The 14,500-nt window shown below is 46.9% G+C and overlaps 1 protein-coding gene across 1 annotated transcript in view; it reads right to left on the bottom strand.

Moving 5' to 3' along the window:
• FGD1 (FYVE, RhoGEF and PH domain containing 1) overlaps positions 1 to 14,500 on the bottom strand; it is a gene marked incomplete at both ends in the record, with an annotated part of 56,680 nt that overhangs the window by 2,847 nt on the left and 39,333 nt on the right. The window contains 8 exons of the mRNA XM_080719117.1: positions 1,299 to 1,460; positions 1,572 to 1,697; positions 3,448 to 3,549; positions 3,987 to 4,017; positions 13,085 to 13,164; positions 13,326 to 13,418; positions 14,169 to 14,315; positions 14,418 to 14,476. Of these exons, the coding sequence (XP_080575243.1) occupies positions 1,299 to 1,460; positions 1,572 to 1,697; positions 3,448 to 3,549; positions 3,987 to 4,017; positions 13,085 to 13,164; positions 13,326 to 13,418; positions 14,169 to 14,315; positions 14,418 to 14,476 (800 nt within the window). The remainder of the gene's footprint in view (positions 1 to 1,298; positions 1,461 to 1,571; positions 1,698 to 3,447; positions 3,550 to 3,986; positions 4,018 to 13,084; positions 13,165 to 13,325; positions 13,419 to 14,168; positions 14,316 to 14,417; positions 14,477 to 14,500) is intronic.

A 14,500-nucleotide genomic window follows, 5' to 3' on the forward strand; every position in this document is an offset into this window, starting at 1 on the left:
TTTTTTTGTGTGGTACTGGGGATGGAACCCAGACACTTTCTACCTCCAGGCTACACTCCCAGACCTATTTTCTATTTTATTTGGAAACAAGGTCTCATTAAGTTGGTGAGAGCCTCACTAAGTAGCTGAGGCTGGCTTCAAACCTGCGCGATCTTCCTGTCTCAGCCTCCCAAGTACTGGGATTACAAGTGTGTGCCACTACACCCGGCTAGTACTTGGGATATTGACACAGGAGGATTGTAAGTTGGAGGCCAGACTCAGTACCTTCATGAGATCTTGTTTCATTTTTTTAAAAAAAGGGCTGGGGTAGTATAGCTGAATGTAGTAGAATGTCCCTGGGTTCAATCCCCTGTATGAAACAAACAAAAAACCAACCAAACAAACAAAAATAAATTTAGCCAGGCATGGTGGTGCACACCTGTAATCCTAAATCCTGGGAGGCTGAGACAGAAAGATGGCAGGTTCAAGGTTACCCTCAGCAACTTTTAGGGAGGTCCTATTTCTTTTTTTCTTTCTTTTTTTTTTTTTTTGGTGGTACTGGGGTTCCTGGAAGCCCTTCTACCTCCGGTATACACTCCCACGGGCTACACTCCCAGACCTATTTTTTAACATTTTTATGTGGAAACAGAGTCTCTTAAGCCAGCGAGGCTGGCTCCGAACCAGCGCGATCCTCCTGTCTCCGCCTCCCAAGCGCGGGGATTACAAGCGTGCGCCACCACGCCCGGCGGGAGGTCCTATTTCTAATAAAACAAATAGGAGCCAGGCATGGTGGCACCTGCTTATAATCACAGTGTTTGGGAATAGACAGGAATATTGGAGATTCAAGGCCAGCTTCATCAATTTAGCAAGACACCCAGCAACTCGGTGAAACCTCGTTTCAATATTTCAACTACTAAAATAAATAAAAACAAGAATTCCTACCTGGGCACGGTGACACACACTCGTAAATCCAGCATTTGGGAGGCTGAGACAGGAGGATCTCAGGCCAGCCTCAGCTACTTAGGCCCTCCACTACTTAGTGAGACCCTGTTTCAAAATGAAGACTAAAATATAGGGCTGGGGGTATAACTCGGAGGTAGAATGCCCCTGAGTTCAATCTCCAGTACCACACGCACACAAAAAAGTTTAAAAAAGAGAATTCCTGTCTTCCACTCACTCGTGCATGCACTGCACTCACTGCAGGCTTGGCTCCCTTGATCAGCAGCTGCACGTGGATAGCCCCATCCTATTTCAGAGGTGCCCAGGCCTCCTCACCAGAGGGGCCCACGCGGGGATAACCGGTTGGGCCTGGCTCTTACCTCCAGGATGGACCTCCGGCGCTGTGGTGTATGCTGGCTGCAGGCTGGACTGCTCCCGGGCACCCCATGCAAGGCCACGTAGCAGTCAGTGCACACGCGGTTGGAGCGGTTGTTGTCGTAGATGAGGCGGGCCCGGAACTCGGAGCACTTCCCACAAATGACCTGGGCAGTGCACGGGCCAGGGCAGCCTGATGGCAGCGGACCCTCCCCTGCGGCGTACCAGCTCCCACAGTGCGCTTTCGCCTCCCCCACCCTGCCCGCCTTCACACTCACATGCCCGCAAGCCTTGCAGTGGTGCCTGCGCTTGGTGATGGAATTGAAAGGCTCCTGGCAGCGCATGCACATGGTCACTTCCTTCTCCCGGATGGGCGTGGGTGCTCGCTTCCCCAGATCCACGTTCTAGAGGGAGGGTCACGTCCCAGGTCAGAGCCATCCTCAGCCCAGGCCGGCCAGCCCTTGCCCCTGCAGAGGCTTTGACTGTCATGGGTGGGGAGCCCAGCAGACATGATTGGAAGACCTGTCTCAGCTGGGCATGGTGGCCTGGTCTTATAATCTCAGTAGTTAGGAGGCTGAGACAGGAGGATCACGGGTTCAAGGACAGCCTCAGGAAGCAGTGAGACTCTTAGCAACCTAGCACGATTCTGTTGCAAAATAAAAATAAAATAGGGTTGGGGGTACAGCTTGGAGGTAGTATGCCCCTGAGTTCAATCCCCAGGACCAAAGACCTGCCTCTTGGGTCTGGCTCTGCCCCTACCTCCCTGTGCTACTGAAGTCAATTTGTTACAGAGCCACAAAAACCCTGCCCCAAAGGAAGATCTTATCCGGAGGATGCCTAGGTAGCCACTGAGAAACTTTATTGGATACACGCCACAGGATGGTCTGGGAGCAGAGTAAGGTGGGGAGAGAGACACTCTGCGGCGTGGTGGGCTTTTTTTCTATAGCTTTATTGGATTTTCTTCATTGTTTTATCAAGTGCTCAAAACATTGTTAAAATCTCTTAGTATAATTGTGTATTTGTTTCTCATCTTTAATGTTTTTATTGGTATACTGTAATCATACATCTTAATGGGGTACAAGATAGGCTTTTTATTTTTTTTTATTTTTTCTTATTTTTTGTGGTACTGGGGATGGAACCCAGGGGCATTGTACCTCTGAGCTACACCCCCAGCCCTGTTTTGTATTCTTTTATTTTGAGACAAGGTCTCACTAAGTTACCGAGGGCCTCACTAAGTAGCTGAGGCTGGCCGTGTCAGTCTGTCTCCCAGGTATTGGGATTCCAAGCGTGCGCCACCATGCCTGGCTCAAGATGGACTTTTTAAATCCCCCAGAAATCCATCCCTTTTCATGTGTATTCATTTTGGGTTTCACGCCACAGCTCAGTGCAGCTACGCAAGACTGGCTCGTGTAAAGCACAATGTAATATAATAGGCTGGGAGTCTCTGGCCTCAGCTGGGCAGCCTGTCTTTCCTTTCTGTAAGGCTTTCGTCTGTTCCTTCTCTCTGCCCTGCTTTATTTTTTCTATTTAACTACTTAATAACTTGTCCTTTTGGGGCTTGGTTTCTCCAGAGATGTCTCTATGGCCCTACCAACAGAAAACTACACTTCTGAGGGTTTGTATTACCTCTCTGGTCTTTCTTTCTTTTTTTTTTTTTGTGGGTACTGGGGGTTGAACATTCTACCTCTGAGCTATATCCCCAGCCCTATTTTATATTTATTTTCAAACAAGGTCTCACTGGGTTGATGAAAGTCTATTTTCTGAGCCTGTCCTCGAACCTGCAATCCTCCTGTTTCAGCCTCCCAAGTATTGGGGATATTCCAGGCAGGTGCCACAGTGCCTGGCTGAACTCTGAGGCATTCTACCTCTGAGCTACACCCGCAGGCCTATTTTAATTTTTGAAACAAGGATTCACTAGGTTGATGAGTTTCCCTGAGCTGCTGAGGCTGTCCTTGAACCTGTGATCTGGCCATGCCTGGTTTTTTCTTTTTTTGGTACTAGGGATTGAATTCAGGGGATTTCCACTTCCACGGCACAGCCCCAGCCCTTTTTATTCTTTTATTTTGAAACAGGGTCTTGGGAAGTTGCTGAGGCTTTCTGGGAAGGGGAGAGAATCACTTCCAGGGGAGGTGGGAACCTGGAGGGGACTCTTACTGGAGAGTTGGGGGGCGTGTCCTCATCTTCCCTGTTGGAGGAGTTCAACAGTTTGAAGGTCTCCAGGGTCTGCTCGTGCTTCAGGAGGGTGGAGTTGATGGCCTGGTGGGGAGGAGAGGAGAAGCAGAGGTCAGATCCCGCTAGCCACCATTTTCCACCCTTTCCTTACTTTTCTGTGTGTGACCTTCAGCAAATCCTTCCCCAATCCAAGTTTCAGTCGCAGACTTATGAAAAAATGCAGGGGAGTGTGGCTGAAACCCCCGGGCAGCTTCTTGGCCTGGCCTGGGTATAAGATTTTACAAGAGTTCACTCACGGGGAACCAGCTGCGGGGAAGCAGCTTCTGACAGAATTTGTGAGTTTCTCTTTCACCTCTGAACCTCAGTCTGCTTATCTGTAAAATGGGGGTGGTAAAATTTATTGCCAGGCAGGAATCCAGGCCCACTGTGATCAGAGGTGAGTTTTGGGGAGCAGCCCACCAACCCTTAGGAGACCTGTCAATACTCTTCCAGCCCCGCCTCAAAGCCTTCAGGGGTGTTACCTGGACCCAGTCTTTCTTCTCCTCCTCAGTCCTTGGGGAGAAAAAAGAAAGATGTTGGGTTAGACCGACAAAAGCAACCAGAGGCCGGGGATGTAGCTTAGTGGGAGAGTGCCTGCCTGACATGCATGAGGCCCCAAGTTTGACCCCTGCGCCATGGAGCAGAAAAGGGAAGAACAAAGAGCAATCAGAATGGCGAAGAGCAGATGTTTTATTGGAGTTAAACCTGGGTTTGACCCTCTTCTTCACTTTTTACTGTGTGGCACTGGACAAGTCACTTAACATGTCTGTGTCTCTTTCTTCCTTTTTCGGTACTAGGGATTGAATCCAGTGGCATTCGACCTCAGAGCTACATCCCCAGCACTATTTTAGTTTGAAACAGGGTCTCACTAGGTGGTTGAGTCTTACGACTTGCTGAGGCTGGCCTCAAATACATGATCCTATCTCAGTCTCCCAAGTACTGGGGTTATAGGTGTGGGCCATCATGCCAGACTCTGTCTGGGTTTATTTATTCAACAAGTTTTTTCTTTTGTACTGGAGATTGAACCCAGAGGCATTCTACCTCCAAGCTACACCCCCAGACTTTTTTATTTTTATATTTTTACGTTGAAATAGGGTCTCACTAAGTTATGGAGGGTCTCATTAAGTTGCTGAAGCTGGCCTTGAACCTTTGATCCTCCTGTCTCAGCTTCCCTAGTATTCAGATTTTAGGTATACACCACCATGCCTGGTTTATTCAACAGTTTTCTTTGGTGGGATTGAATCCAGGGGGCAATCTTACCCTAGCCCTATTTTATCTTGAAACAGGGTCTCACTAGAGGTTCCTGAGAGTCTCACTACTTTCTGAGTCTGTCCTCAAACCTGTGATGCTCCTGTATCAGCCTCCCAAGGACTGGAATTACAGGCATGCATCAACATGCCCAGCCTTATTCAACACTTTCTGCTACCTCCCAGACCCTGTACAACTTGGCCTCAGAGAAGACTCTGCCTTAAGGAGCAGATCATGATCTAGCAGAGAAGACAGACAGGAACAACACGGGATCAGTGCTTTGACTGGGTGAAAGAGGACTGAGGAACCCAGAGGAGAGGCCTGGCCTAGCCTGAGGTTCAGGTGGAGAATTTGAACCTGCGTGTGAGAAACAGTATCAATAATTCTCTATGCTGGGATGTACAGTCTGAGAAAAGAAGGCAGTTTATTTTTTTTTCCTTGTGAAACAAAGATGATTATAGGCATGCTCCACCATGACGGGCTACACTTATTTTAACACGCATTTTTAAAATCACTTGGGGGCAGCTGGGCATGGTGGTGCACGCTTGTAATCCCAGCATTTGGGAGGCTGAGACCTGAGGATCGCGGTTCACGGACAGCCTCAGATACTTAGTGAGGCCCTCTGCAACTCAGTGAGACCCGGTTTCAAAATAAAGAATAAAAAATAGGACAGGAGGTGTAGCTCGGAGGTCGCATGCCCCTGGGTTCCACCCTCAGACCCGCAAAAAAAAAATATCACTTGGGGGCCACAGAAATGTAAAAAGACTCTCAGAGGCAACCTTGTGACACCCTGTTTTTTTTTTGTTGTTGTTGTTTAATTTTGTTTTGTGGTATTGGTGATTGAACCCAGGGGCATTCTATCTCTGAGCTACACCCCTGCCCTATTGTTTATTCTTTATTTTGAAACAGGGTCTCACTAAGTTGCAGAGGGCCTCACTAAGTAGCTGAGGCTGTCTGAGAACCTGCAATCCTCCTGTCAGCCTCCCAAATACTGGGATTACAAGTGTGTGCCACCACGCCCAGCTGTGACCTTGTTTTGAAGCAAAAAATAAGCCAGGTGCAGTGGTGTATGCTTGTAATTCCAGTACTTGGGAAGCTGAGATAGAAGGATTTCGAGTTCAAAGATAGCTTCAGTAAGTAGTGATACTCTCATCAATCTAGCAAGACCCTGTTTCCAAATAAATAAATCAGTCTTTGAGTATAGCTCAGAGGTAGAATGCCTCTGGGTTCAATTCCCAGTACCATAAAATAAATAAATAAACAGAGTGCTGGAGTATAGCTTGGAGGTAGAATGCCCTTGGGCTCAATCCCCAATACCAAGAAAAGAAAAAAAATTACTTGGGCAGGCCATGGTGGCACACCCCTGTAATCCCAGTACTTGTTGGGAGGCTGAGATAGGAGGATAGCAGGTTCGATGATAGCCCCAGCAAGTAGTGAGATTCTCATCAACCTAGCAAGACCCTGTTTCAAAATAAAAAAAAAAATAAAATAGGGTTAAAGGTGTAGCTTGGAGGTAGAATGCATCTGGGTTCAATCCCCAGTAACACACACACACACACACACACACACACACACACACACACACACCTAGAGGTATAACTTGATAGGATAGCACTGCTGGGTTACAACCCTAGTATTGAAAATCATTAACCCCTGGATTGGTGGATGGCTAAAAGATCTGTACTAAAGTAAATATAGCAAAATACTAACAATTATAGAGTCTATACAGTGGGTTTGAGTACTCACTGTATAATTCTTCTAAATTTCTATATTTTACAAAGCTTTCATAATAAAATCTGGAAAGAAAAGGCCTATAAATTAGCCAGTCGTGGTGGCACATGCTTGTAATCTCAGTACTTGGAAGGCTGAGACAGGAGGATCACAAGTTCGTGGCCAGCCTCAGCAACTTAGCGAGACCCTGTTTCCAAATAAAAAATAGGGTTGGGGTATGTGCCACAAAAAATAAAAAAATAAAATAAAATTGGGCCGGGGGTATATTTTAGAGGTAGAATTCCTCTGCATTCAATCCCTAGCACCACAAAATCACAAAAGAAGAAGAAGGAAGAAGAAGAAGAAGAAGAAGAAGAAGAAGAAGAAGAAGAAGAAGAAGAAGAGAAGAAGAGGAGGAGGAGGAGGAGGAGGAGGAGGAGGAGGACGGAGGAGGAGGAGGAGGAAGGAGGGAGGAGGGAGAGAGGAAGGAGCAGGAAATAAATAGGAAGGAAGGGAAAAGAAAAGAAAATGTCCAGAAGCCAGGTACAGTGGTGTATGTTTGTAGTTACAGTAGTTAGGAGGCTGAGACAGGAGGATTTCAGGTTTGAGGTCAGCCTGTACAACTTAGACTCTGCTTTGAAATATAAAATAAAAGCTGGGCATGGTGGGGCATGCTTGTAATCCCAGCATTCAGGAGGCAGAGACCAGAGAATCGTGGTTCACAGCCAGCCTCAGCTACTTAGTGAGGCCCTTTACAACCCAGTGAGACCTGTTTCAAAATAAAGAATAAAAAATAGGACTGGGGGGCATAGCTCAGAGGTAAAATGCCCCAGGGTTCAATCCCCAGTACCACAAAAAAGTGGGGACTGGGGGCAAAGCTCAGAGACAGAATACTCCAGGGTTCAACCCTAGTATAAAAAAAAAAGAAAAAAAAAAGACAGAGGCCAGGAGAAAGGGAGAGGAGGACTGAAAGAGTTTCTGGCTGGTAGGATTCTAGAGGGATCTTACTTTGGATGTGTTTGTGTGCGCGTAGTGTGTGTGTGTATGCACACGTGTGTTACGGGGACTGAACCCAAGGGTGTTCTACCACTGAGCTACACCCCCAGTCCTATTTATTTATTTATTTAATGTTGAGGTAGGATCTTGCTAAGTTGCCCAGACTAGTCTTCAACTTCTGATCCTCCTGTTTCAGACTCCCAAGAACTGGGATAACAGGTGTGCAGCCACCACAGCCGGTCTTTTAATATATTTATAATATCTTTGTAGTGAATAAGTATTGGTTTGATTTTTAAGAACTAAAGTCCTGGCTCGGGATATAGCTCAGTGGCAGATCACTTACTTGCCTAGCCATGCCTCAGGCCTTGGCTTCCTTTCCCAGTAAAACACACACACACACACACACACACACACACACACACACACACACACACACAACCACAATAGTGATTTTGGCTTCTATTTATGCTTAAGTATCTAGGGGTGAAGTATCATGATATTTGCAGTTTACTTTATAATGGTTCATGGTAGCACATGCTTGTAATCTCAGTATTGGGAAGCAGAGACAGGAGGATTGCAGGTTGGAGGACAGCCTTAGAGACTCTCATAAAACTAGTGAGGCCCTGTTTCAAAAAATAAAAATAAAACCAGGCTGGGAGTATGGCTAGAGGTAGAATATTCTGCTCCTGGTTTCAATCCCTAGTACCATAAATAAATGAATAAATAAATAAATAAATAAATAATAAAGTGATGGTTCCAAATGTTGAGAAGCTGTTGCCTAAGATTCGTGGACATAAGGGTGCTTGGTAGACTTTTACTTTTCTGGATATTTCAAATTTTTAGCTAGGTGTGGTGGCGCATATCTCTAATCCTAATATGGAAGGCTGAGACTCAGCAACCTAGTGAGGCCCTGTTTCAAAATAAAAGGTGAAGCCCGGCGTGGTGGCGCACGCTTGTAATCCCCACACTTGGGAGGCTGAGACAGGAGGATCGCGCAGGTTCGAAGCCAGCCTCAGCTAGTGAGTGAGGCTCTCAGCAACTTAGTGAGACCCTGTTTCCAAATAAAGTATAAAATAGGCCTGGGAGTGTAGCCCGGAGGGAGAAGAGCCCTGGGTTTCACCCCCCAGTACCACACACACAAAAATGATGTAGGGCGAGGGGTATGGCTTGAAGAGAGAACACCCTTCAATTTAATCCCCAGTAACACACACACACACACACACACACACACACACACACACGACATTTTTCATAATGACATTTTAAGTGCACTAAAAGGATTGAGAAGCAAACCTTCCTGTTGCCACTAGGAGGAAACCCTACACTACTGGTCTCAGCAGCCCCTCCTTCTGTGTGGGGGACAGGTCCCTGTCACGTGGCTGTCATTCCCGGATGTGCCTGGCGGATGTTTGGCTTGGCTTTCCCTGCTGTAGGCCTCAGTGAGGGAGGCTCTCGATTTCCCTGAGTCCCAGGCCCACGGCCCAGCTCACTTCCCTCCAGGCCACACTCATCTTCAGTCCATCTCCAGGTAGTCTCCTGGACATTTCTGACTCCACACAGCTGTCAGAAGCTGCTCTTCTACTGATGTGCACCCAATCCGTGGTCACTGAGACCCCTCATCTGAGACCTGGGAAGGCACACGCGCAGTGGCCAGGGGCATGGACTCCGGCACACACAGCCTGAGCGCCAGTCCCAGCTCGGTTCCTCCCCAGTTGTTTGATCTGGGACAAGGTGCTTACCTGTTCTGTGCCTCAGTCCCCATATCTATACAATGGGCTGATGGTAACAGTAGCTATTTTAAGAGTTATTGTAAGGATTTCAATTAGTCAGTTTCAACTTCAATTTTTTAAGTTAGAATAGTAGCTGAACTAGGTGGCCCACACTTGTAATTCTAGTACTTGGGAAGCTGAAACAGAAGGATTGCAGGTTGGAGATCAGCCCCAGCAACTTAATGAGACCTTCAGCAACATAGTGAGACCCCATTTCAAATTAAAATAAAAAAGGGTTTGGGTATAGTCTGGAGGTAGAATACCCCTAGGTTCAATCCCCACTACAAACAAAAAAAAATTTTTTTTTGGTGAGTTGGGATGGAACCCAGAGGCATTCGACCTCCAACTACACCCCCAGCCCTATTTTTATTCTTTATTTTGAAACAGGGTCTCACTGAGTTGCGGAGGGCCTCACTAAGTAGTTGAGGCTGTCTGCAAACCGCGATCCTCAGGTCTCAGCCTCCCAAATGTTAGGATTACAAGCGTGCGCTACCACGCCTGGCTAAAAAAATTTTTTAAAATAGTACTGGGCACCAGGCATGGTGGCACATGCCTTTAATTCCAGAATTTGGGAGGTTGAGACAGGAAGATCACAGTTTTAAGGACAGCCCCAGCAATTTGGTGAGGACTTTTACAATTTAGTACCAATTTAAAATAAAAATAAATAAATAAAGCAAAGCCAGGCATGGTGGTGCACACTTGTAATCCCAGTATTGGGGAGGCTGAGACAGGAACACTGCAAGTTCGCAGCCAGCCTCAGGTACTCATTGAGGCCCTCACAATTTAGTGAGACCCTGTTTAAAATAAAGAATAAAAAATAGGGCTGGGGGTGTAGCTCAGAGCTAGAATGCCCCTGAGTTCCATCCCCAGTACCACAATAAATAAATAAATAAATAAATAAATAAATAAATAGCAGCTGGATGTGGTGGCACACGCCTGTAATCCCAGTACTTGGGAAGCTGAGATGGGATCGCAGGTTCAAGTCCAGCCACACCAACTTCTTGAGGTACTCCACAACTTAGTGAGATCCTATTTCAAAATAAAATAGGTTTGGGGGTATAGCTCAGAGGTAGAATGCCTCTGCGTTCAATCCCCAGTATCAAAATAAAAGAAGAAGAAGAAAGAAACAGAAGAAATAGTACTTGGCACAAAAGGCTTTATGAAATGCAATCAATTATTCAAATCATTCGAGTAGAGGAACAAAGGCTGGGCATTTTACATGTGTGTGTGCTTGTGTGTGTGTGTGTGTGTGTTAGTAATCGGGGATTAAATTCAGGGACATTCTATCTCTGAGCTATACACCCAGCTCCTTTTTAATTTTTTTAATTTTTAAAATTAAAAAAAATTTTTTTTGCAGGGTCTCACTAAGTTACGGAGGGCCTCACTAAGTAGCTGAGGCTGTCCACAAACCACGATCCTCTAGTCTCAGCCTCCCGAATGCTGGGATCACAAGGGTGCACCACCACTACAGCTCTTGCTATTTTTTATTCTTTATTTTGAAAGAGAGTCTCACTGAGTTGCAAAGGGCCTAAGTAGTAGCTGAGAATGGCCAAGAACCTAGATCCTCCTGTCTCAGCCTCCCAAATGCTGGGATTACAAGCCTACGCCACCACGCCCAGCTCTCCTTTTATTTTTATTTTTGAAACAGGGTTTTACTAGGTTGTTGCAAGCATCACTAAATTGATGAGGCTAACCTCAAACCTGCATCTTCCTGTTTCAGCCTCCCAAGTACTGGGATTATAAGTGTGCACCACTATGCCCGGCTCTATTTTAAAATATTTAAATATTTTTATTATGAAAAACCTCAAGCATACAGAAAAGTAGACAAGATAACACTAATACAACAAATATCTATATATCCATGATTTTGATACAATTAAAAATATTTTAGCTCGCCATGGTGATACATGCTTGTAATCCCAGTGAGTACTTGGGAGGCTGAGACAGGAGGGTCACAGGTTTGTGGCCAGCCTCAGCAACTTAGTAGAGTCTCTCTGCAACTTAGCTATTCCTGTTTCAAAATATAATAGAGTTGGGTGCATAGTCCACAAATAGAATGCCCCTGCATTCCATCCCCAGTACACCCCACACACACATAGCAGTGCAGAGATACAGTGTATTTAGTAAGACCCTGTTTCAAAATATCAAATAAAATGGACTAGGGGTATAGCTCAGAGGTAGAATGTTCCCGAGTTCAAGCCGGGCGTGGTAGTGCACACTTGTAATTCCAGTGCTTGAGAGGCTGAGACAGGAGGATCGCACAGGTTTGAAGCCAGCCTCAGCTACTTAGTGAGGCTCTCAGCAACTTAGTGAGACCCTGTTTCCAAATAAAGTATAAAATAGGGCTGGGAGTGTAGCTCAGAGGTAAAAAGCCCCTGGGTTCCACCCCCAGGACCACACACACACAAAAAAAATAGGTCTGGAAGTATAGCCTGGAAGTAGAAAAGCCCCTGGGTTCTGTCCCCAGTACCACACACATACACAAAAAGAATGTTCCTGAGTTCAATCCCTGATACAACAACAACAACAACAACAACAACAACAACAACAAAAACAACAACAAAAGAAAAACCGAGGCCATTCCCCTAGAAAACCATCATCACACCTCAGAAAGTTCCAATATCAATAATTCCAATATATAAGACTCAATTCAATTCAAAGTTTCCTCACTGTCCGACAAATGTCTTTTGGGACTGTTTCTCCCAAACCCGCCTCCTGTGAGAACCACTTGCATTGCATTTGCTTCTTATTTCTCTTCAGTCTGTCAGTCTACAATAAACTCCTTGTGGTACTGCTATTCATGTTAAGATTAGTATCTAGTTTTCTAACTCTCCTCTCTCCTGCACACAAAATTCACCAAACAAATCCTTATGGTTTTTTTTTTTTTTTTTGCAGGTCTGGGGATGAAACCCAGGGGTATTTGACCTCTGAGCTACACCCCTGCCCTATTTTTTAGTCTTTATTTTGAAACAGGGTCTCACTGAGTTGCAGAGGGCCTCACTAAGTAGTTGTGTTTTTTTTGGAGTGGGGGTACTGGAGATTGAACCCAGGGGTATTCTACCTCTGAGGCACACCCCAGGCCTATTTTTATTTGTTATTTTGCAATAGGGTCTTGCTAAGTTGCTGAGGGCCTCACTAAGTTGTTGAGGCTTGTCTGAAACCTGCGATCTTCCTACCTCAGCCTCCCTATTACTGGGTTTACGGGAGTACACCACCACGCCCAGCTTCACTCCTAGCCCTTTTTATTTTTTATTCTGAAATGGGGTCTCACTAAGTTGCTGGGCTGAACTCAAACCTACAATCCTCTAGTCTCCACCTCCCAAGTAGTGGAATTATATTTGTGCATTACCACGCTTGGCTCAAGTCTTGTTGTGTGTGTGTGTGTGTGTGTGTGTGTGTGTGTGTGTGTGTGTATGTGTAGGTGGAACCCAGAGGCTTTCTACCTCTGGGCTATACTCCCAGACCTATTTTATATTTTCTTTGGAAACAGGGTCTCACTGAGTTGCCGAGAGCCTCACTAAGTAGCTGAGGCTGGCTTCGATCCTCCTGTCTCAGCCTCCCAAGTGCAGGGATTACAAGCGTGCGCCACCACGCCCGGCCTTCAATTCTTGTTTCAATGAAGAAGATCTTATTCATTCTCCCAAATACCCCCTGACAGGAGTGCTAGCTTTCTCCAGGCCAGGAAGTAATCCTCCTGGCCCCAAAGCATCTAGCCCTCGGGACTATCCCACAGCTGAAAAGTAAGCCTGCATCTTTGGGAAAGGGTGCTCACTCTTTCCCAAACAATGTGGAGCCTGGAATGCCCACGCAGACCTGAAGGAAACGGGGCTGGAGGACGCATAGGCAGGGGCAGGTACCTGGCCTGGAGCTCCAGGGAGCGCTGCTTTCCTGACACCAGGAAGGTCCGAGGCAGATTGAGGTTGGAGCTCTCCTTCAGCTGCGTGGTGGGAGAAAGGGTCACGTGTGGCCTACTGAGCTCCCCAGGGCCCGAGGCATGCGCGTACGGACATGCAGACTTGGGGTCAAAGCCGGTACATCTTTGTTCTTCTGAACACCAACACCCCCTCAGGTTTCCAGTTCCCACCTGCCGATACTCACCTCCATGCCATCAACATCAATGCGTGCCCGCACGCTGAACTTCTGGCCAAGGAGCCGCAGTCTGGGCACGCAGTAAAGGAGGCGGTCGTTGAACTAGAAGAAAAGGTTGGGCATGTATGTGCGGGGTACCTCGTGGGGATATGACCCTGCTCCCCAACCTTGGGAGAATCTCGAAGTTCTCTATTTTTGTGTGGTACTGGGGTTGGAACCCAGGGGCATTCTACCTCTAAGCTATACCCCCTTGCCCTATTTTTTTTTTATTCTTTATTTTGAAACAGAATCTCACTAAGTAGCTGAGGCTGACCGCGAACCCGCGATCCTCCTGTGTCAGCCTCCCAAGTACTGGGATGACAAGCGTGCGCCACCACGCCCAGCTTCGAAGCAACAGATGGAGGAAAGAGACTAGGTTGGGAAGCGAAGCTGCAAAGGAAGAGCCTAGGCCTGGGAGTCACTTCCTAGTCTGTGACCATGTGCAGGTCACTTCTAAGCATCAGCTACATCATCTGTAAGGAAGAAAAGAACAATTCATAGCACAAGCAGCAAGTCACTATGAGACTGGCAGTAGGTGTAGTCTTTTTTTGGGGGGGTGTTACTGAGGCTGGAACCCAGGAGCATTCTACTTCTGAGGCTACCCCCAGCTCTATTTTATTTTTTTACTTTGAAGTAGGATCTCACTAAGTTGCTGAGCCTGGCCTCAAACCTCCTGTAATCCTCCTATCTCAGCCTCCCATTTATTGGGATTCCGGGTATACACCACCGCACCCATCTGGGTCTTGAGGGAGTAGCAGGTGGGTGTGTGAGCAGGGGAGGGCACTCCCGCCACAGCCCCACGCCTGCACTCACTAGTATGAGGTATCGGTCTTGAGTGGTCCCGTTCTTTGCCGACAGCTTGAGGATGTGGCCTTCTTTGATGAGCTCTTTGGTGGGGCTCACAATATCTTCCTCGCCCCCTAGCAGCTCATACACCTTCAGCAGCTTGTGCATTCGTTCCTGGCAGGAGACAGAGGATGTCCCAGAGCCGCAAGCCCCCCGGCCCTGGGATAGATACCACAGGTGCGTGGTCGAGGAAGGGAAGGGTGAAAGGCCACTCACCATTTTGCGGATGGCAGCATTGGAGTGCTCAGCTGCTGTGGCGATTAGCTCCAGAGACTCTGTGGGTGCAGAGAAGGAGGTCA

Source organism: Muscardinus avellanarius (genome assembly GCF_963383645.1).
Source record: "Muscardinus avellanarius genome assembly, chromosome: X".
In the NCBI taxonomy this organism is placed as follows: domain Eukaryota; kingdom Metazoa; phylum Chordata; class Mammalia; order Rodentia; family Gliridae; genus Muscardinus; species Muscardinus avellanarius.